Source organism: Oenanthe melanoleuca, chromosome 6 (genome assembly GCF_029582105.1).
Source record: "Oenanthe melanoleuca isolate GR-GAL-2019-014 chromosome 6, OMel1.0, whole genome shotgun sequence".
Taxonomy (NCBI): Eukaryota; Metazoa; Chordata; class Aves; order Passeriformes; family Muscicapidae; genus Oenanthe; species Oenanthe melanoleuca.
In genome coordinates, this window is record NC_079340.1 from 14,349,198 (window position 1) to 14,368,498 (window position 19,301).

A 19,301-nucleotide genomic window follows, 5' to 3' on the forward strand; every position below is an offset into this window, starting at 1 on the left:
ATAACAAGAATAGTTTTTCATTACTACATTAGCTCTCATTCTCTTTTTCAGACTTACCTGGTCTTTTTCATGGGGTAATAGGCTGACAGGCGGAAGGGAAGCTGGGAAGGTGCTGGAGTATTTTGCAGCTCCTTTGCTTTCCAAACTGCCATAATTCACTCTGTACTGAGGACCATCCTTCAGTAACCTCCCATTGTTCACAGCACGTTTGGCCCCCAGCCGCAACCTCTGCTGAAAGGCAGGATTGTTGAAAATACTTGCTAGGTCATTTTGACTTCTCAAATACTTCTCTATGTTTTTCAGGGAGGAGCCATTAGGTTCTTGAAGCCCTTCAATTGCTCTTCTCAAGAGTTTATTCCAATCCACATTACGAAGCTCATTACAAGCTCCTCTAGATCCCTTAACAGATTTAGGAATAGTGCCAGGTTTAACACATGAAAACCGTCCAGGATTATCTGGGTCCTTGTAGGATGCAAGACCTTTGTTAGTGACTTTAAGAATAGAACCATCTTGAACACTAAGTTCCAACTGCTCTGAAACAGTCTTCTTATCTAATCCATGGGAAGCACAAACAGCGTGACATATTCTCTCTTCAGAAGGCCTTTGCTTTTGCTTTTTAACTTTTTGTATAGCTTCCAGAATCCACTCCGTATAAAGAGGGTTGGCAAGTTTTACCATGGTTGACCAGTAATTGTTTCCAGCCAAGAGTTACCCATAGAGGTTCCTCCTTATCCTTTTAGCAGATCTTTCAGAGGTTGTTCACACCTCAAACACAAATGGAAGGATTCCACACACTGCTTGGAAACATGTCAAAAATATCCACCCTGAGGAGTCAGAAAAAGCAGAGAAATACCTGCTGACTGAAACTTTCAAATTATGTTACTGTTACCAAAACGTAGAAGGGGTTCATCCCTGATGACACCGGCCCGTCCTTAAAAGAAAGTTTGTTGCAACCTTTAAAAAGAAAAAACAAGAGACAGGGAGAGAACACAGTTAATGCTGAAGTACTAAAAATTAAAAACACATTCAGACATGCGCTCATAGTATAGATGCTACAGTATAGAAAAATCTTTGCGATATTATATGAAACATTTGTCAGTTCCCACTCCACACCAAACAAGTCATCATAAAAGCCTTCTGCTTTTCATAACAGTCAGTGGATTTAGTTTTCCTAAATTCCACCACCCCAACACTTAACCTACTACTGACCTGTTGGACAATTTCCATTCAGTCAGGGATCTGAAAACACTCTCTAAAACAAACTGCCTACAAATCATTTCTGCATGGATTATACATGCAACAGAAAACCCAAACCCCAACCAATGAAAGATAAATTATTAACCACTGCCAATTCTTACAGTATCCGGTCTCTAAAGTCCTGCCATGTTGATTACACAACTCAGAAACCAAAACCAAAAATATCTGAACCAAGCTACAAGTATTACATCCTTCATTAATATTTAGGCTCCCTACAAAACCAAAAGGCACCACAAAAGCACTTCTCATTTTAAGGCATGCAGCACAGAGGAATTTTTTATATAAACTCTTAGGAACAGAATTGAAAACAAAGTAACAGGAGGCATTGTCACATAAATGGGTTGCCAGCACAAAGACACATAAAGAAGTCACATTTAAAAATATTTGATTGACTCAGTAGAACAATTTTTTTTTAACTTATTATGGAATATATCACTCCAATAGAAAATTCAGTGGCTACAAAAACTCATTTAAGAAACCCGAAAGAACATCTTAATGAGGAGTTTATACAATCTGGGAACATAGATTAAAAAAATAAAACAATTTCAAAGTCTCACAAATTAAACTTGGACAGGAGTTGCATAACGAATAAACAAATATATCTGAAGTACTACTTTTTTCTGCCATGAAGTGTGAGAACTTTTGAAGGAATTAACAGAATTGCATAATTACTTCAAAGGAAAACAAAAAACAGAAGAGAAAAAAAAAATCATTCTCAATATATGGGTTATCTTGTAAAGTAGAAGATTTACCAGTTTCACAGCAAAAAAATTTAAAATTATTTAATATGCAAGTACATTTATAAAGCTAGGGCAAGCAGCCTACAAATAACAAAATCTTTTATGATTACACAAGTCCTGGATCTCATTTTTTATTCATTTATTCTAGCCATCCTGCATTTAAATCATGTTCAAAAATCTGAGTAAATTATAACAAGGAAATAACCCTGAACTGATACAGTAATCAAAATTATTTTCAACTTGTTAAAAAGATTCCTCTGCAACTATGAAGACAAAAAGTATTACAACACATACTTTTAGTCCTACACATTTTCCTTCTTCTATCCCTCAAAAATATCTTTAAATATAAATTCCATCTTATGTTCCACACATTATTATACCTACACAACAGGATCAGTAACAAAAGAGCAGCTGGCTACTGTTGAGTATAAACTTTTTCTATACCCAAATAGTCAATATTAATCAATTCATTTTATGAATCTGTCCTTCTCAAATCTGACCCAAGCCTAAACAACTTCAGATTTAAAAATACTAAAATTCAAGTGACTGCCAGACTGAAAAGGACTCATTCCTGATACAAATGCAGGGCCTGAACGCTGAACTGGCTCACATACTGAACCCTACTGATCTACACGGATTGGATCCTGTTTCTTGCTTCCAGACCGTACCCATGGAAGCTGTATTTGATAACAGTTCTGTGTATTTCAAGTATCTGTAAGCAAACAATAACTTGTTCTGTAAACAGACCTTTTTTATTTACTCCAGCTAGCAAAAGCCATTCTTCCCCTGACAGAATTGTTTATACTCACTGTTTTCAGATAATTCCAAAATAACACTGTAGCTACAAAATGCAGACAAATATAGGGAAGGAAAGAGTTTCCATGGTATTATAAATCCTACAAATTCTCTCACAAATCTGACACTGAAAATAGAATAACACACCAAAGCAGAGCCCTATATAGAGTGGAGATTCACTCACTTTTAGACTATTTCATACACTCTTCCTATAGACTTGGAAGTTCTCTGTAGCTACATATAAACCCCCAGATTCCTAGAAAGCTACTTTTAAAGTTATTTAGTTAGGCTGTTGAACTGTAAGTCTTCATTAAGATAGTCACGACTTAATTAAATGCTGAACACTGCATTTGCTGAGTCAGACATACTTGTCTCAGTTTTACATCTACTGCAGTACTGTTATATTAAATTTCATACAAGCAACCACATCACTTCCATTAAATTCCAGAACACACAGTACAGGGTCTGTTCCAAGCTCCTGGACACCAATGAACATTTCAGTATAAATGCTATAACATGTGGGTTACAGGAATTTTTATTGGCCAATGACTGTGGCAAAAGGTTAGCATAAACCTAGATCTTCATAAAGTCTACTGCTTGGTGCAGAAATTTCACAGCCATATACATTCAGAACTACATTTTTACTTATTTACTTAAAACTCCCTATGTGTAATACAACCTCGTGCATGCTAGCACCTTCTAAATCAACACCAGCAGAGTGGATCAGCAGGAACAGAGTTTCCAATGCACTGCACAGGGTATTTCAAGAGGAAAAATCAAGACATCTTAAATGCACACCTTCCAACAGTATCCAAGTCCATTCTGCCTCAGGGAACGATGCAAAGTGCATCCAACCCAAGTTTTTAATTGTTTTGCCACAGCTTAGAGCCTCTCCTACTCTGGAACTTGGAGCACACGTAAACTTGAAGTGCAGCCCCTGACCTCCATGACTGCTATGCCAAGGTCCACCACACCTAGAGTGACAATCACTCATCACTAACAAACATCTTCCCCAGCAAAACAACTTGGGTGAGTGATCCTTGGAGCTATTAATTAAGGAGAACTTTCAGAAACCAAAACGGATTCATCCAAGATTGGCAGTATAGAAATGCATGCATTTACATGAAAAGTGACTAGATAAAGGCAAAATAAATTGTTTCAGAAACAGTCTTTCAAGATTCAACATAAAAGGACACTTACAGATATAGAGCTACATTCAGGTTTCTAAGTTTAGAATACAATTATATCAAAAGTACAAATAGGTGGTCATATATCATTTAATATAAAAAGTGTGACGACTACTCAAGCAGATTTTGAGACAATACCATTTTAAATAAGTGATTATAAATTAGTCTATTTAGGTAGTCATGTCTATTTATTTATCTTCCCCCCCGCCTTATAATTAACTAACTTTTAATCAAGCCCTCAGCGGCACTCATTCAATCATAAAATAGATTTTCCATACTGTTAAATGCACAGGACAACTTCCAAGTTTTATGGCAACAGTCATAAAGTTCTTTCTATGTAATCTGTCATATTTCAGCTTCTAAACTTATTTTGAAAATAAAAGAATTTGAGAAATTTTGACTGCATTATATTACTGGCCAAGTCTGCCACCAAAGAGCTGCAGAAGAGAAGCATTAGAGAGTGAAGTATAACCCATTACCTCTAAAACATGAAAAACCTCTCTAGTAAAGGCTTGTCCCTTTACCTAGGTCATAAATTATCAGACAAAAACAAAGAAGTTGCAAAACTTCAGCTTGGGATTTAGAATGAATGCAAATATGCTCTTTAAAAGGTACACACCTATTGCACAGCTGATTGTAATTAAAGAAGGCAGTGACCGAACACTTCAATCTCAGGTGTCATCAGTAATCCTATAATCCTCTAATAAGGTGGTTTTTAGACTCAACTAGTACCTGGAATTGCTTCCAGGTGATCCAGATTGTGAAAACAAGCTGTGCAGTCAAAAAAAGAGCAACAAAAAAAGCTACGCTTTTCTCCAGAACTAAAAGTTACTACACAAATATCACAACATACAATCTAAAGGTTTGTTTGTGTGTTTGTTTTTACTAATGAAAAGTTTGCTTTGGCTTCCATAAATGTAAATGCAGTTAAACTTTTAAAAACTGAGGTTAACGCAGCTATAAAAAACAAAACGAAAACAAAGAGGGGAGAAGAGGAGGCAGCTGGAGGAGATGACAGCAACTCGTGCAACCTGCCGGTGACCTGTGAAGCACAATCTCATTCTGCTCCCTCCTACCTGCTCTGCACACACTCGGGAGAAGCAGCAGCAGGCCAGCTCTCTGCTGCAGCATCAGGGTCAGATAAGGATTGCAGCAGAGGAGGAGGAAGAAGAGAAAACTGCCATAGCATTCCATTTTTGCCATTTTTCTTTGCTCCAAGCCATTACTTGGAATTCTGTAGCTGATCAACTCTGTATTCCACCCCCATCTCATTTAATGATGCAAAACAGAAAAGATAGTTGTTTTTGCTATTGCAAAATACATGGCCCTACAAAGAGAGGGGGAGAAAGCAGATCCTGGTAAGGACTCCCATCATGCATATCCCTCTTAAAATTACTCAGGTCATGAAGGCAGCTATGGTATTATTCTTTACATAACACAGAGTTTCCAATAACAACAAGAAAGAGCAATGACACATCTCTATGCTTTAAAACGACAGATGTGTACACGCTACAGTAACTTCACAATGACACCAAAGACTTGGGGGGTGTGGAGAGAAGAGTGGCACATGTGAACCGAACTGATGGAAGTGCTGGTGCTCTGAGACACCCCACAAGCTTCTCTGAGATCTTATGCTTAAAATAATTTCACATCATGACAGCAGCAAGCGCCACCAGAGGAAACAGCATCAGCACAACATGACACCAGCAAAATCACCCAAATTCACCTTTCCCACCTTCTCCTGTGGAAGTTCTGAGTACTTCAAAATACAGTACTAGAGAACAGCAGAAAATATGGGAAGGTAATAGTCACTGCCAAGAGTTCACCTCTTGTGGAAAAGGGTTCCACTGAAAACCGGATTTCTTCTTGGGACAGTGGTTTTCAGCAGCAGGAGTACCCACCCCTGCTGTCAGCTCCTGCCAGAGGGGGTTATTTTCAATGCTCAGTGACAGAGTACGAGAGGTGAGGTCCGGGCAAAGAACACACAATGTGAACATCACTTCCAAAACGTGGCACTGCCAGGCTGGACTGGTCCCCTCCCCAACTTACTGAAGGTTCTGGCAGTATGAGCCCAGCCACGGACTGTGCAACGCCTAGAGCCGCGGGCCAAGGCATTGTTGGGTTTGACAGGGGCCGAGCCGGGGCTGGCTCCGCGCCCTGCCCGCCCCGCGCCGGGATGCGCCGTTCCCGAGGCAGGAGCCGCCGGCCGCGGGCAGGGCACGGCGACCCGCGGGCGGGAGGGCAGCGCAGGGGCCGGGGCCGGGCGCGCACCGCACCGCGGGACAACGGGCGGGGCCGGGGGCGGCGGCCGCGCGTCCCCCGCGGGAGGCAGGTGAGACCCCCCCCGGTACCACTCACCTCCGCGGGGGGAGGAGCCTCCTCCGGGCGCCGCAGCGGCTCCCCCTGCTGCCGGCTCTTCCGCCGCTCCCGCCGCCGGGCCGCGCCGGGCCGCCCGCCCCGCTCCGCGCTGCCCGCGGCCGCCGCGACCGCCCCGCCGCCGCCGCGCGCGGCTCGGCGCACCTACGCCGCCATTTTGTCTCGCCCCGTTGTACTTAACGTGAATCCGACATGACACTGATTACAGCCCAATGGAGGCTCATTAAAACCTTACCTACCCCGCGCCCCGCCCACCGCCGCCCGCCATTGGCCCGCGCCGCGCACGCCGCTGCGCGCTCACGGGCCGGCGGGCGCTGTCCGTCACCCGCCCACACCGGCCCCGGCCCGCCCGGCAACCGGCCCGGCGCTGCGATTGGCGGGAGACGCCTGTCAATCACGCGGCGCGCCCCTTCCCTGCGCGCTCAGCGCCGCCCACCCGCGGCAGGGGGCGGGGCCGGCCGCTCACACTGGCCGCCGCCGCCGCCACACACTCGCGCGCCCCGCCCACCCGCCCGCCCCGCCGCTGGGCCTCGGGCGCTCGCGATTGGCCGCCCGCCGCCAGCGGGGGCGGGACTTCTCGCAGTCCCGCTCTCCCGTTGGCTGCCGCTGCCGCCCGTCCGGCACCCCCCGGCCTCCCCGCCCCCCGCCGCCGCCCCACCCGCTCCCTCCCGAAGTTTGTTCGGGAGCGCGAGCGCTGCCGAGACACCGGCGGCGGCCGCCTGAACCAGCTCGGCAGGGCGGGCGGGCGCGCGACACACACTAATGAGCAGCCTTAAATATTGAGCGTCACGCGCGCGCCTCAGAGGCTGGCACCGGCCCGGGCGGGCGAGATGGAGCAGCGTGCTCACAGCATTAGCCTCCCAAGGTGCCTGGCACTGGCAGCCGCTTATCGCGCACACACACCCCGCACCGCCAGGGAGGGAGGAGGGGGTGGGAACGGGGACCACGACAATGACTCCCGGCTCTGCAGCCACATGCAGGTCCCTGCAAGTTTCGCCATGCGAAGCGCAGGGACTTCTCTGTCACCCCGTCTGCGAGGGAACAATCGCCGCCTCGGAAAGACAGGGTGGGAACATGCAACACAAAAACCTCGGCCATCCCCTGCTTCCCTCCGCCGCTCCATTCCCCCTCTCCCCACCCCATCCAGCCCAGCCATCACCTCCTGCTGCTGCTCCCCCTCCCCTGCAAAACGCAGAGCATTGCAATGCATTTACCCAGCGCGAGTGTCTGCAAACACGTGCATCGCCTCCGATGCTAAAGGAAAAAAAGTACCCAGCCTAGTGACAAGCCCCCTGCGCTGGCAGAGGGGAGGGAAAGGGGGTTATTATGGCAAATTGCAGCCTGTCACCCAACGCCAAACAAACCCCATCGCATGCTCCCTATTATCCCCCGCATAAACTCCTGGGAATCTAACCTCCGGTGCAGGTTCCCCCCTTTGCTGGCAATGACCTCCTTTCTCTGCCCGTGTGTGTTTCTGCAGCAGCGGTTCCTGCGGAATGTGCTGCCCCTGAAACGCGATCGCGGCTCCTCTCTCTCTCTCGCTCGCTCGCTCGCTCCGCTCTGTCTCTCGCTCGCCCGCTCGCTCTCTCTCCTGGCTGCAAGCAGAGCCAGGAACACAACAACAACACAGCCTCCCCCCACCCCCTTCCCCAAACACATACACACTGAAGAGACCCAGCCAGGAGAGCCAGACGAGCCGGGGAGGGGGTGGAGGGAATCCCCAGCCAGCGGATTGATTGCACCAGTTACCTTCCCTAAGCCCCTCCGCGAGAGGGGAAAAAAGGAGATGAATACAGAGAGAATACCTTGTCTCCCCTCCTCCTCCTCCGCGGGGCTCCTCTTCTCACTCCAAAATACTAAAAGGTGGACGGGCAGATCAGACACACGCGTTCAGCTCCCGGCGGGGGAGGGGAGCCACGCGAGCAATTATCATTAATTTAGAAATTAAAACAGAAACCCACCCCAGACCTCCAGCCTCCCCGGTGCGGGCGGACGCGGATTGCGAGGACTGGTGCTAAGACACAGGACCTGATAACAGCTAATTGAAAGGTTAATCTACATAGGCTGTGACAGAAGAGGTCCCTCCCCACTTTTTTATCTGCTGTTGGCAAGTGGGAAATTGAGCTCCCCCCACCTTTTTCTCTCCCTCAAAAAAAAAAAAAAAAAAAAAAAAAAAAAAAAGAGAGAGAGAGAAAGGGGGAAAGGCGATAAAGTTTGGGGGGCGGCGCGTCCCTGGGCGGGAAGCGGCCACCGGCCCCTCCCGGGGCCCTCGCCCCCTCGGGTCGCGCTGGGCTCTGGGTCCCGGGGGGGCGAGCGGGGCTGTCCCGGTGGGAGCGGCCCCACGGGCACGGCAGCCCCGGGGCTGCGCCTGAGCCCACCGCAATCAGTCCGGGGATGGAAACAGCGCGAACAAATCACAGATGTTGTCCTCCCGTGGAGTTTGTGCATGTAACAAGATGTTCGGAGGAATGTGTTTTGAAGAACAAGGTGATTACACGTACGGCTTAAAGCTCGGTTTTCTCCACGCTGCCAAAGGCCTCTCACCATGTCAAAGTTCTCAGTAATCACAGAATATGCAGAGTTGGAAGGGACCCATCAGAACCACCCAGTCCTACTCCTGGGGTTTAGTACTCCTTGTGATGGTTTTCTCACCTACGGCCAGCAAACAGCACTTTTCACCCAAACATCACTTTTCACCCCAGCATGGCGTGACAAAATGCCATGGGATCCATCCCACAGGGTACCACACAAGGAGGGAAAGGCAGTCCACCTCCCTGAGCATCTACACAAGCAGGCACATCTAGACATTCCCCATCCTCCTAAACTTGAAACATGACTGTTCCAGAGGTCTCCTCAACATCCTCTTCTCCATACCTTGTGGATGACATGTTGTGTTAGATGTCTGAAAAATTTTCTAAAAATATCTGTCCCTGAAGAATAAAATATGAAAGTAAAATTATAAAAAATCTCCTTAAGAGTGGGTGGAAAATGACCTTCCACAATAAATTATGAAGACCTTCCCTGGATGACGTCCTGCGTGTAGACTAGTAAGGAAACAAAGTTTCCATAATAAAAAAAAAAATAAAATTAAGGTTTAGTGCAACTTCTTTCAGAGTCACTTGCAGGAGATACTGTGTAAGGAAGCTCTTTGGTGATGTTTCAGAGCACTGTAAAATTGTATGACCTACTTACAGAAAGCTACCGGGTGAAAATAATATTCCAGCATGTATCTATCACACCATAACCATTGACTGAGGTTTTAGTCTTTTAACTGCCAGATGCAGCCTTTTAAACATAAAGAGGGAAATTGAAATGTGTAGTGACCTAATACTTGTTGGAGAATCCGTCAAGGTTCATGTATTATGCAGGACCTGGCTGTGATTTAAAATAGTTTTTAAATTATTGGAAATGTTATAAATCACTTCAGCACAATTTGTAGCACAGCCTCACATTTGCAACACTATTCTCACTCTTCTGAATGTTGTGTCAACATTTCCATCAGAAACTTGGTTTTTTTCCTTTCTGGGAAATTTACAACTTGTTTAATGGTAAAAACATAAAAATATTTTCTTGAAACTGAAACTTGGCATGGCCACATCCCAGTTCAGGAAACAAAACACTGGAGAAAACTTGATAATCTGTTTGGCCATTTTGAAATTATGAGTGTGTCATGAAGACATAAGTAATAGCACAGAGAAAAATCATAAAAGTCACTGATTTAAATATTTCCATTCTTTCTTCTCAATTTAACTATTTTCCAAAAAATAAATTTTATAGGATGATATGTCATTTGGTGTTGTGTTCCAGTTTTTAACATATTCAATTTTTTTTGCAGAGAGGCTCCCCTATGGATCTTGACATTTATAGGTGTACCTGGTGTTATGTAAACTGTGACATTAAGCACATGAACCTCTTTATACATGAATCATAATCCAGCAAGCTCAGATCCACTATCACTGTAAATTATACTATTTTCCAAAATTATAACTTCAAAAGAGCTACATCATGGCAATGATAAAAAAAGCTTGAGACAGTGCATGTTACACAGAGAAACCTAAGTACCTGGAATGCTTTGGATCTAACTGAGACTGTCTAATGTGTTGTATTTTGGTTTATCATCTAGATAAGAAATATTTTTGGTTTATTGTATGAAAACGCCCTCAAGCCTATATTAAAAATATCTATGGAAAAGTAATAAGCCCATCCAGGAAGTCAGTGCAAGCAATAAAATTTACACCTTAGTATGTCTTTTATGGGCAGACTTTGCAGGATTTCTCTCCCATAACTCCTACAAACTGATGAAGTACAACTAATTCCCCCAAGGAGTAACAGGTGTCTAAACACTCATACACTGAATACACCCATATCACCTGCTAAAAACATGCCTTTAATATTAAAAAAGAGTATCTAAAATCAAAATAACTTTCCCATGTATTCTTATAAAAGAACAACTTTGGCCCATTTCACTTTGTTCTATTAGTATCTTTGCTTTTATTATAGTTTAAATAATCTTATTTACAGGATTTTCACCCCACACACGCCCCCCATGGAAAAATATATATGATTGCACATCTACATTGTAGAGTATGTAGTAAGCATATGCTTCCCCTCAAAAGTCCTTAGAATTATTCTAAAAATGCACTAACACTGCTATTTTTGGATCACAAGTGAGAGAAAGCAAGAAGTTAAGGGTTCTGCATGGTCTGAGTTAAATTCAGTTCTCAAAAATGAAAATCTGAAAATTGCTGTATGTATGGCTGTGGTGTAAAACATGCTGGAGACTGCTGCTTAAATGAAGCCCAGACATGTGCAGAACAAATTCATCAGTGTACAAAATAGAACACCAAATTAGAGTTTGAACACTTGCTTGAAATCAGTAAGAAAATTCTTGTGCATGAAATTACTGCCATATTAAGAATTTCCCTGTGAGGGCTTTAATCACTGATGCAGTTCCATTAGAACTAGTGGGGCTGTTACATATTTAGAAACAATTATGTAGTTGTCCATGTTGGTATGGTGACAGATCCCTATTTATCTTCAGAGCTGCTGGAGGGTAAAATCTTGGCCCTCATCAAAGTCTGGCAAAACGTCCTATGACTTCAACCAAGCCAGGATGTTCCTTCTATTATTACCACACATAACCACATATTTGACTACAGTCACCTGGAAATTGCATCCCCTGGCACATGGTGTTGAAAGTGACCCTGGGGAGAAAAGTCATCCTAAGAGTGCAGCGAGTTTTGTCCCAGCCTCTACATTCATCCCAAACACATCCCTGCCCATGAGCTGAATATATAAATTCTTTACCTGCACCACCTTCTCTGCTTAGCTCACCTGCCAGAGCTTCCCTGCAACCCTAACCTTCAACCTCATATTCCTTCTGGACTAAAACAGCCCTTTCTTATTTTTTCCCCAGTCTTTTATATTTTAATTTAATCTGGAAGAGTAATCCATGAAATTAGGTCTACTCCTCTGAACACAAGCAGAATCTTTCCTGGTTTATGCATGAGGATATACATTGCTGCATATAACAGAACATCACAGCCCAATTTAAGCACTGTAGATTATAATAATATATATACTCATATGTTTATATACACACAAAGTGAGTAACCTGTGGGCATATTTTCTGATCATTTGCTGTCTCATCTGTTACATTTAATAAAATTGAATAATAGTGCAAAATAGTCTCCTGCTGCCATTTTACTGATTCGGGTGCTTTTTAATTCCTGAAACTAGCAGATTATAAGGTAAATGCTATAGCAGTTTCAACTCAGGAGTTGTAATTGGCACAATACTGTAATTTGGAAATAAGTGTTTGTGGTAGATCAGCTGTCATCCCACAGGGATGGAGACAGTGACTGTTTATAATAAATCCCACATGTTCCTTTCTACTCTGGCAAATATAACTCACTGCTATATCAAAGTACTTTATAACCCTTAATGAATTAGTTCCTGTAGGACCTTTGTTAGGTGAGTGAGTATTATTCTTCTTGTTCTCCAACCAGAGATATACAAAGCATAAAGCAAAGTGGTTAGAAGAGGACACTGGCCTCAGGAAAAATCTGGGCCCCTGAGCATTAAGAGCTTTACTCTGGCCACAAGAGATGCAGTTTCAGAGATCCTGTGCTACTCATGGAGAAGAAACTGCTGGCCTGTTAATGCACATTTGAGACCTTTGCAGGAATGTGTCTTTTTGCTGCATTACTGTGCTACATGTTAAAGAAGCAATGGGATGAATAGAATTTGGGAGTGCAAAGGAAAAGGCCAAAAGCAAAGAAGGAAAAAAACAGGTGGCTCTTATATATGACAATGGTGGTGTCTTTCATATACACATGTAAGCATCTCACAGTACTTGATGTGGAGGTTCTACTTATGCATTATAAAGGATTAGTAAGTGATTAACAGATGTTTTAAGAAATGGCAATCAGTTGTTATGGGTCCAATGAGTCAATAGGGTTTTTTGCAACAATAGCTCATCATCGTCTGAAACATCCTTCCAATGCATTTAACCTCTATATGCTTTCTATTGGAACACCTGCTAATCTTGTGTTAAACCCCACAAATGGAATCTTAATATAAAGTGTGACTCAAAACAAATTTACTGGAGAAAAAAGGATTAGCACCTAGGCTCCACAGTAAATTGTTAGTTATAGCTGTACTGGATTTAAGTTTCTCCTTTTGCCATGTAAAAGGCACTGATATGACAGGAAGCATTTTGCTGCTGAGTGCAAGAGTGGTGTTTTCAAGGCTAATCCCAAGAGGAGGGCTGGGATATTGTTGGACTCTGCCAACCAGCATCACTGAACTTGATGCAGCCTTGTGTTTTTATACACATTTACAGTAATACTTCGTGGGGGCAGATGATAAATTAATAAAGAGCAGTTTGCTCAGACATAGTGAAAACTGCCATTATCAGGGGCTGCTCAGGTCCTTCTTGCTACTGTCCTGCTGTTTTTAGTTAGTCTGGTGAAAGGAGAGGATGCTGATGTTTGCAGGGGCCGTTTTAACACCTCAGCTTGTCTTTGTGAGCTTTAAAGTAATTAACTCTCCAATCATTACCGGTTGACTTTGTCGACAGGTTTAGGTTTCCCTCCTGCTGTTCCCTTTGGGGATATTGGGTTGTCACTTTATGAGAGGGGGGATTCATTTTAAGGTTCACACCAGATCCCTTTCACAGCTTCCCAAGAGCTCATTGTGTTCTCCATACTGCTGGAATATTCTCTTGGTCTCTGTTTTAATGAACATGACTTAGACAACTTTTTCCAGATCCAACTAGACAAGCAGGGGGAAGGGAGAAGGGGGAAGCTTCTCCAAAAAGGCAGGTAGCACACTTGCTAAGGCCTTCAAATGAAAAGAGGACCATCCTCTGTACTTAGAAGTCGTTAAAAGAGACTGCAAAGGTAGTTTTGCTAAATAAAGTTACTTTGAGCTGTGAAGGGATTCTGACAGTCCTTAATGTAACTGAAACAATCCTCACAACTTCCAGCTGTGATATGGGTGTACTACATTATAGTTCAGTTTTAGACAGGGGAAAATTTCCAGATCTGTAGTTGCTGCATTTTTTTATTGATCAAAGATTGCCAAGAAACATGGAGAGAAAAGGGTAGGAGAAAGCTTGACCATATTCGTGTTAATCCTATTCTCATCCAGTTACCACTATATATTTTAAAAAATCATATTAATAAACTGAAGAAATCATAATGACCAGAGAGCCTGCTACCAGCCACATAATTTGGAGACTTCTGATGATAATCAACACTTGGTGTACAACAGCACCAGAGTTCTAAGAAATGTGGCTCATAGCCACAACAACCCTCTTCAAACTCAGTGGACAGTGACAATCCTCACCTACTGCAAAGCTGGCTGGAGTACTTCTTTGAACTTCTGCTCAGTATCTCCTGCACACCAACATTTTCACTAAGGGTGGGAGTTTGGGAAATAATCCATGTGGCAAAACAGCTCTGAATGGCTGAGCCCAGGCTTAGAAAAACCTTAGGTCTGCTCTGCAATGCTTGGAAATTGAGCAACATCCACTCCAGTCTTTTCTTTTTGCAGCTTGAATCAAGAGGAGTTTGACTGGTGTCAAGGACCACACTGCTATCTCCAGCTGGATTTTTAGTGGTGTCTGTATGATGTTTTCTTTACTTTCTTTGTTGGCAGCATTAGTTGTGAGGTTCCTTTGCTAAATAAAGCTCTGACTGCACAAACAATTTATTTCAGTCACTTCCCATAGCTGCTGGTACTGCAGCAACTTAGGCTCTGTTAGCTAGACTAGAAGGCCTGTCAGAGTCAGGTGGCAATAGACCACATCATTCCAAACACCCTTTCAGGAACCTTTAGATCTGCTCAGTGCTCCTTTTAAAATCACCACTGGCTTGCTTGTGTTAAGGCCCCCAACCTAACTCTGGTTAAATTATCGTCATGCACAGAAGGATTTTGTATTAAATGTCCTTTGGGAAGGAAAATCTGAGTGAAAAGGGATTTGGAGGGCAGGAGAGACTTGTTTGTCTGTGTCAGGTAATAAGAAAATGTGAAGTAGAAGCTAGGAAGAACTAAAGTAATAACATATCAGTGTTGGAAACGTGCAGTGTCTTCTTCATATGCATAGAACTACACAAAGTGTCTTCTCAGGGATACACAGGAGAGGTAGCTGATGATTTATCAGGGTGCCAGTTGCATTGTCCAGCATAATGAAGCCCTTTGTTTATTTAATTAAAAAAATTAAAATTAAAAAAGGGAATTTCTACTTCTCAGCTGATGGCAGGACCTGGGCAGTGGTGAGCTTGTTCCCTCAGCCCTGGCCAGATCCCCTCTGTTACCCTGATATGATTCCCCTTTGTTATTCGATATCCCACAGTGCCAGCTAAGTCAGGAGTTGTCACACTCCTCACTGGTGCAGCAGGATACAAAATAGCTGGGGGTGGGGAGGAAGACTGCAATGGTTAGGAGGTGGAAGGGAAAAGGCCTTTTTTTGTGAAAACAGTAGCACCAGCTGCATCCTGCAAGTCGCTAAATTAGCCAGTCAGTTGTTTTTCTTTTAATTTTTGTGTGAATTCAAGAATAGGTTGTGGATGTCTTGGCAACTCATGAATGAGGCTCTTTATGAAAGAATTCACCTTGCAGAGGGGCTGCTGTCAGATGCACAAGCCTCTTTCCATTAATTAAGCTGCAGAACATCCCCTCTTTTTTTTTTCCCCATCTCTCTCAACGCCTGGATAATCAGACCCTGTGTCTTTCCATAACATCCACCACTGCCTCTCTCACTCCTTACAGTATTTCACCCACTCTGTTAATTCTGGGCTGCCAGATTTCTTTTTTCTTTTTTTTTTTTTTAAACACAGCTTATTGCTGCTAAGTGAGATATCATGCTGCCTGAGCTAATAACTAAGACGAATATTCTGCTCCACTGCAACTAGTAGCATTCTCTATGCATTATCTTCAGCTGAAGGGTGGCCTAAGAGCAAAGTTGGATATTTTCAAAAGCTCAGCTGGGAGTTAATCAACTCTTATTGTTTTTCGACAGGAGCTGCATGCTTAACTTGCATCCAGTGAGTCATCCCCTGGATTGTCACCCACACACAAACAGCCCCACAGAAGGTGCAAAGAACTTTTCAGACATGCTAGAAATGACATGCCATTAAAAGTGTGTAAACTAAACTGTGTCGGGTTAGGGAGTGATTACAGATGTAATTGTGCCTGAACAGACAGTCTGGGGAGACAAGGTGGGTGCCAGGAACCTCAATCAGCTCTCAGCTTTGCTGTGATCTGAACAAGATGTGTGGCTGCAGCTGAATAATCTTCAAGTTTTTAGTGGGGATGTTTAGATACTCATGTACATTTAGGAATTTACACACCTGCTTCAGGGAATAATCCCAAATCTTATAAAAATGAGGAGCTGACTACCATGTCTTAAGTGTTTGCATGTTTGGGCTTAATTTTGTACAGCTGATTTAAAATCCCAGTCATCAGGAATAGAAAAATAAGTGCATGGTATTAGTGACAGGCTGTTATAAATGATCTGCTCGTTTTCCTTCACTTCCAAGTAATGCTGAACATTAATTTCCTGCAAATGAAGCAATCTGAAGTAGAGCACACCAAATAATTAATCTTTGGAAACTCTGGACTAAATTAAAATAATTTGAAGTTAAATAAAGAGCTCATCTGTGGCCCCAGTGCTCTTTCTGGGAAGCAAGGGATACATAAAAGAATCAAAAAGAAAGCAAATACTGAGTTACCTAACAGAAAAGGAATCTCCAAATATATGTAATAAATTCCCACATTACATCATAAAACTAACTTTCTCACAAATGCTATCATTGCAAATGCCAAGACACATAGGAGACCTTTCAATTAGTAGTAAAAGTGAATAAGCAAGAGGGAAATTATTTTCATTGGACATATGCATTTTCTATTTTCATCTGGTCTGTTTGGATTTTTTAAAAGATATTACCAAATTATCTATTATAGTAGCTGTCTCCTTATACTGAGAATTGGGTATGGTAGAATTTGAAATATCATTTAAATCGTAAGCTAGAAATTCTCTTTATTAATTCAGGCAGCATATTAAAGAATGAGCACTTACAATAAACTTTTTGTTTTTATTAGCAAAAGTTGACTTTTTAATTCAATGCTGTAATTTGGTTAAAGTTAAAACATAAGTGGAGTTGAAGAGTTATCTGTAAATTGAGAATATTCAGGAATATAAAAAAAATAATTCCTTCTTTACTAGATTCAGGAAAAATGAATATCTATATTTCAGAAAGGACAGTAAATAAGTCTACTAGTCCTTTGTTTCAGTTTTACTGGTCTTATTTTTTTCAGTCTTTCCTTGGCTGCAAGTCTACAGCTATCCCAAAGTATCAGAGACAAATAGTCTAATGGGAAATAATATGGGTGAAGAAATGAAATACAATAGTGGGCAGCAGGATCTTTTGCGTTTTAAAGGCATAGCATTGTATCTGGACATGCTGAAAGCTCTTTGCTACAGTTTTTTTTGTTTGTAAAATAGGAAAGATATTAGGCTGCCTCTTGGCAAAGCTCAGAAATGCTCCTGTCTGTATAAATGCTGAGGATTATTAGAGAGATGTTCAGCTTGGGAGTGGGGTTCTGAATATAGTGATGAACCCACTCAATTTCAATTGCTGCATATGAGCTTCTTTCTTATAACAATTAACCTCTTAGAAAAGAATTAACACTGAGTTTACATGTTGACTCTATAGACATTGGATAATTGCTTTTAAAAAAAATCATCTATAAGTCCAGGAAATTGCATTTCTCCTTTTGCTTCTAAAATTACAAACTTCTGACTTCCCAGCTGGTAATGCAAGCAATCAAAATCAGGTCTCTCGAGTGCAGTTGCATGACACACATGAACAACAATCTCATTTCATAAAGAATTAACCCACACGATAACTGGCTCCAATTCATGCCACAAAGCCTGCCTGACCCAAGCACTGCAGTTCCTGCTTTACACAGGTAGAATTGTACTGGTGAAATAACAGCAAACCTCTTTGGAGTCCTACCCTAACAAAGCTCCCTGGCAGAGGGAAAGAGTTTGGAATGAAGCACCAAACTGAAACCCAGAAGCTTTGGCTTCATCTTCTGTCTTTGTTACAGGCAGGCTGCCTATCAGTAAGGCAGTCACTTAACCTCCCTGAGTTTCATATTCTATCATACAGAGACAGTAATACCTCCTTTGTCTGTCTTTTTGATCTAGAGTATAAAGAAAGTGACATTATTCCCCCCCTCCATCTCAGCTAAGACATCTAGGCACTACTGTGATTCTAATCAGTAACAGCATTAACTACTGTTTAACAGAAGGACCTACTTCAGTTTAAAATTCCCTTGATTTTATCTAGTTAAAAATCTCTTCGTAATTTCTCTTTTTTTTCCTTCCTTTTTGAGAGAAGGTAGGAAGAAAGAAATGACTTGTTTTGGGTTGAAGATTAAGTTCTGTAAGTGGTCCAAGTATAGGGTCATACAGAAGAAGCAGAAAACATAGACCCAAATGAGGAAAGCTTGGTAAATTTAATTTCTTTCATCGGGACCTCTCCTTAAAAAATGTTCTTCAGATCTTTAAGATGATGTGCAAATGAAAGCCCAGAACAAATGTCTAACTCAATTATATCCTTTTCTCAGTGAGCTACTTGAAGTGACATGGGTGGAGGTTCCCTCAATACATTCCCAACATTTCACAGAATACACACCTTGCAGCTTGCTGGTATTTTTTCTTGATGCTCAGTCTAAATCTTTCTCTAATGTGTTTCTAGCCATTGCAACCTTAATTATAGTCCTAAATCAGTTCTTCTTAGCGTTATCTTGGGTAAGCACTTGCCATATTCCTCACTAGTAACCAATTAAGCAACCTGTAGCCACTTTCCTTTCTGTTTGGAAATAGTTTTTAACTGAAAGATTTGAACAAACTACACCACATGCAGTAGTGCCAAAGACTGTTACTCAAAGGGTTTTATGCCACACTATCCTGTCTAGAGAAAGGTTATTCCTACATCCAGAAGACTGACTTTGCAGGCACATGTACATGTTTGTGTTTGGAACTTCTAGACTGACAACCCTTCAAATCCGGTTGCCTTCCCTTGGGACAGAAACATGAACTTTATTTCTCTTTGATTTGAGAACTGACACCACTGTGATCTCCATTATGAATCTAGCAATATTAAAGTGTGTTGTTCTTTACAGGCAGCACTGACTGCTTGAGTTGAATGACTACATGTTGACCTTGGGGGAGCTGCAGGGGTATGTGTTTGTTTGGTTTTTAAATTCATCTTTTCCAGGTTGTGGGGAAAGAAGCCTTTAGACTTTGCAAAATTCATGTGGATTTCAGCAACAGTTGATTTCAGGAGCATCTTATATTTTTCAACACTGTTTTATGAACAGATGAGGCTTAGTAGAGCATTTTTTTTAAGATCAAAAGATGTGACAGTTC

General features: G+C 42.5%; 1 protein-coding gene across 6 annotated transcripts in view; it reads right to left on the reverse strand.

The window, feature by feature from the left end:
• Positions 1-19,301, reverse strand: part of KAT6B (lysine acetyltransferase 6B) — a 129,991-nt gene that overhangs the window by 100,222 nt on the left and 10,468 nt on the right. For 3 of the 6 annotated variants that reach the window (XM_056494341.1, XM_056494340.1, XM_056494337.1), the window contains exons 1-2: positions 7,770-8,473; positions 58-954 (exon numbers count right to left, since the gene is read on the reverse strand). In XM_056494341.1, the coding sequence (XP_056350316.1) occupies positions 58-678 (621 nt within the window). In that variant the 5' untranslated portion in view covers positions 679-954; positions 7,770-8,473. Of the gene's footprint in view, positions 1-57; positions 955-6,337; positions 6,438-7,769; positions 8,474-19,301 lie in introns of those variants that run through there. The other 3 variants (XM_056494342.1, XM_056494339.1, XM_056494338.1) reach the window with 3 other exon arrangements.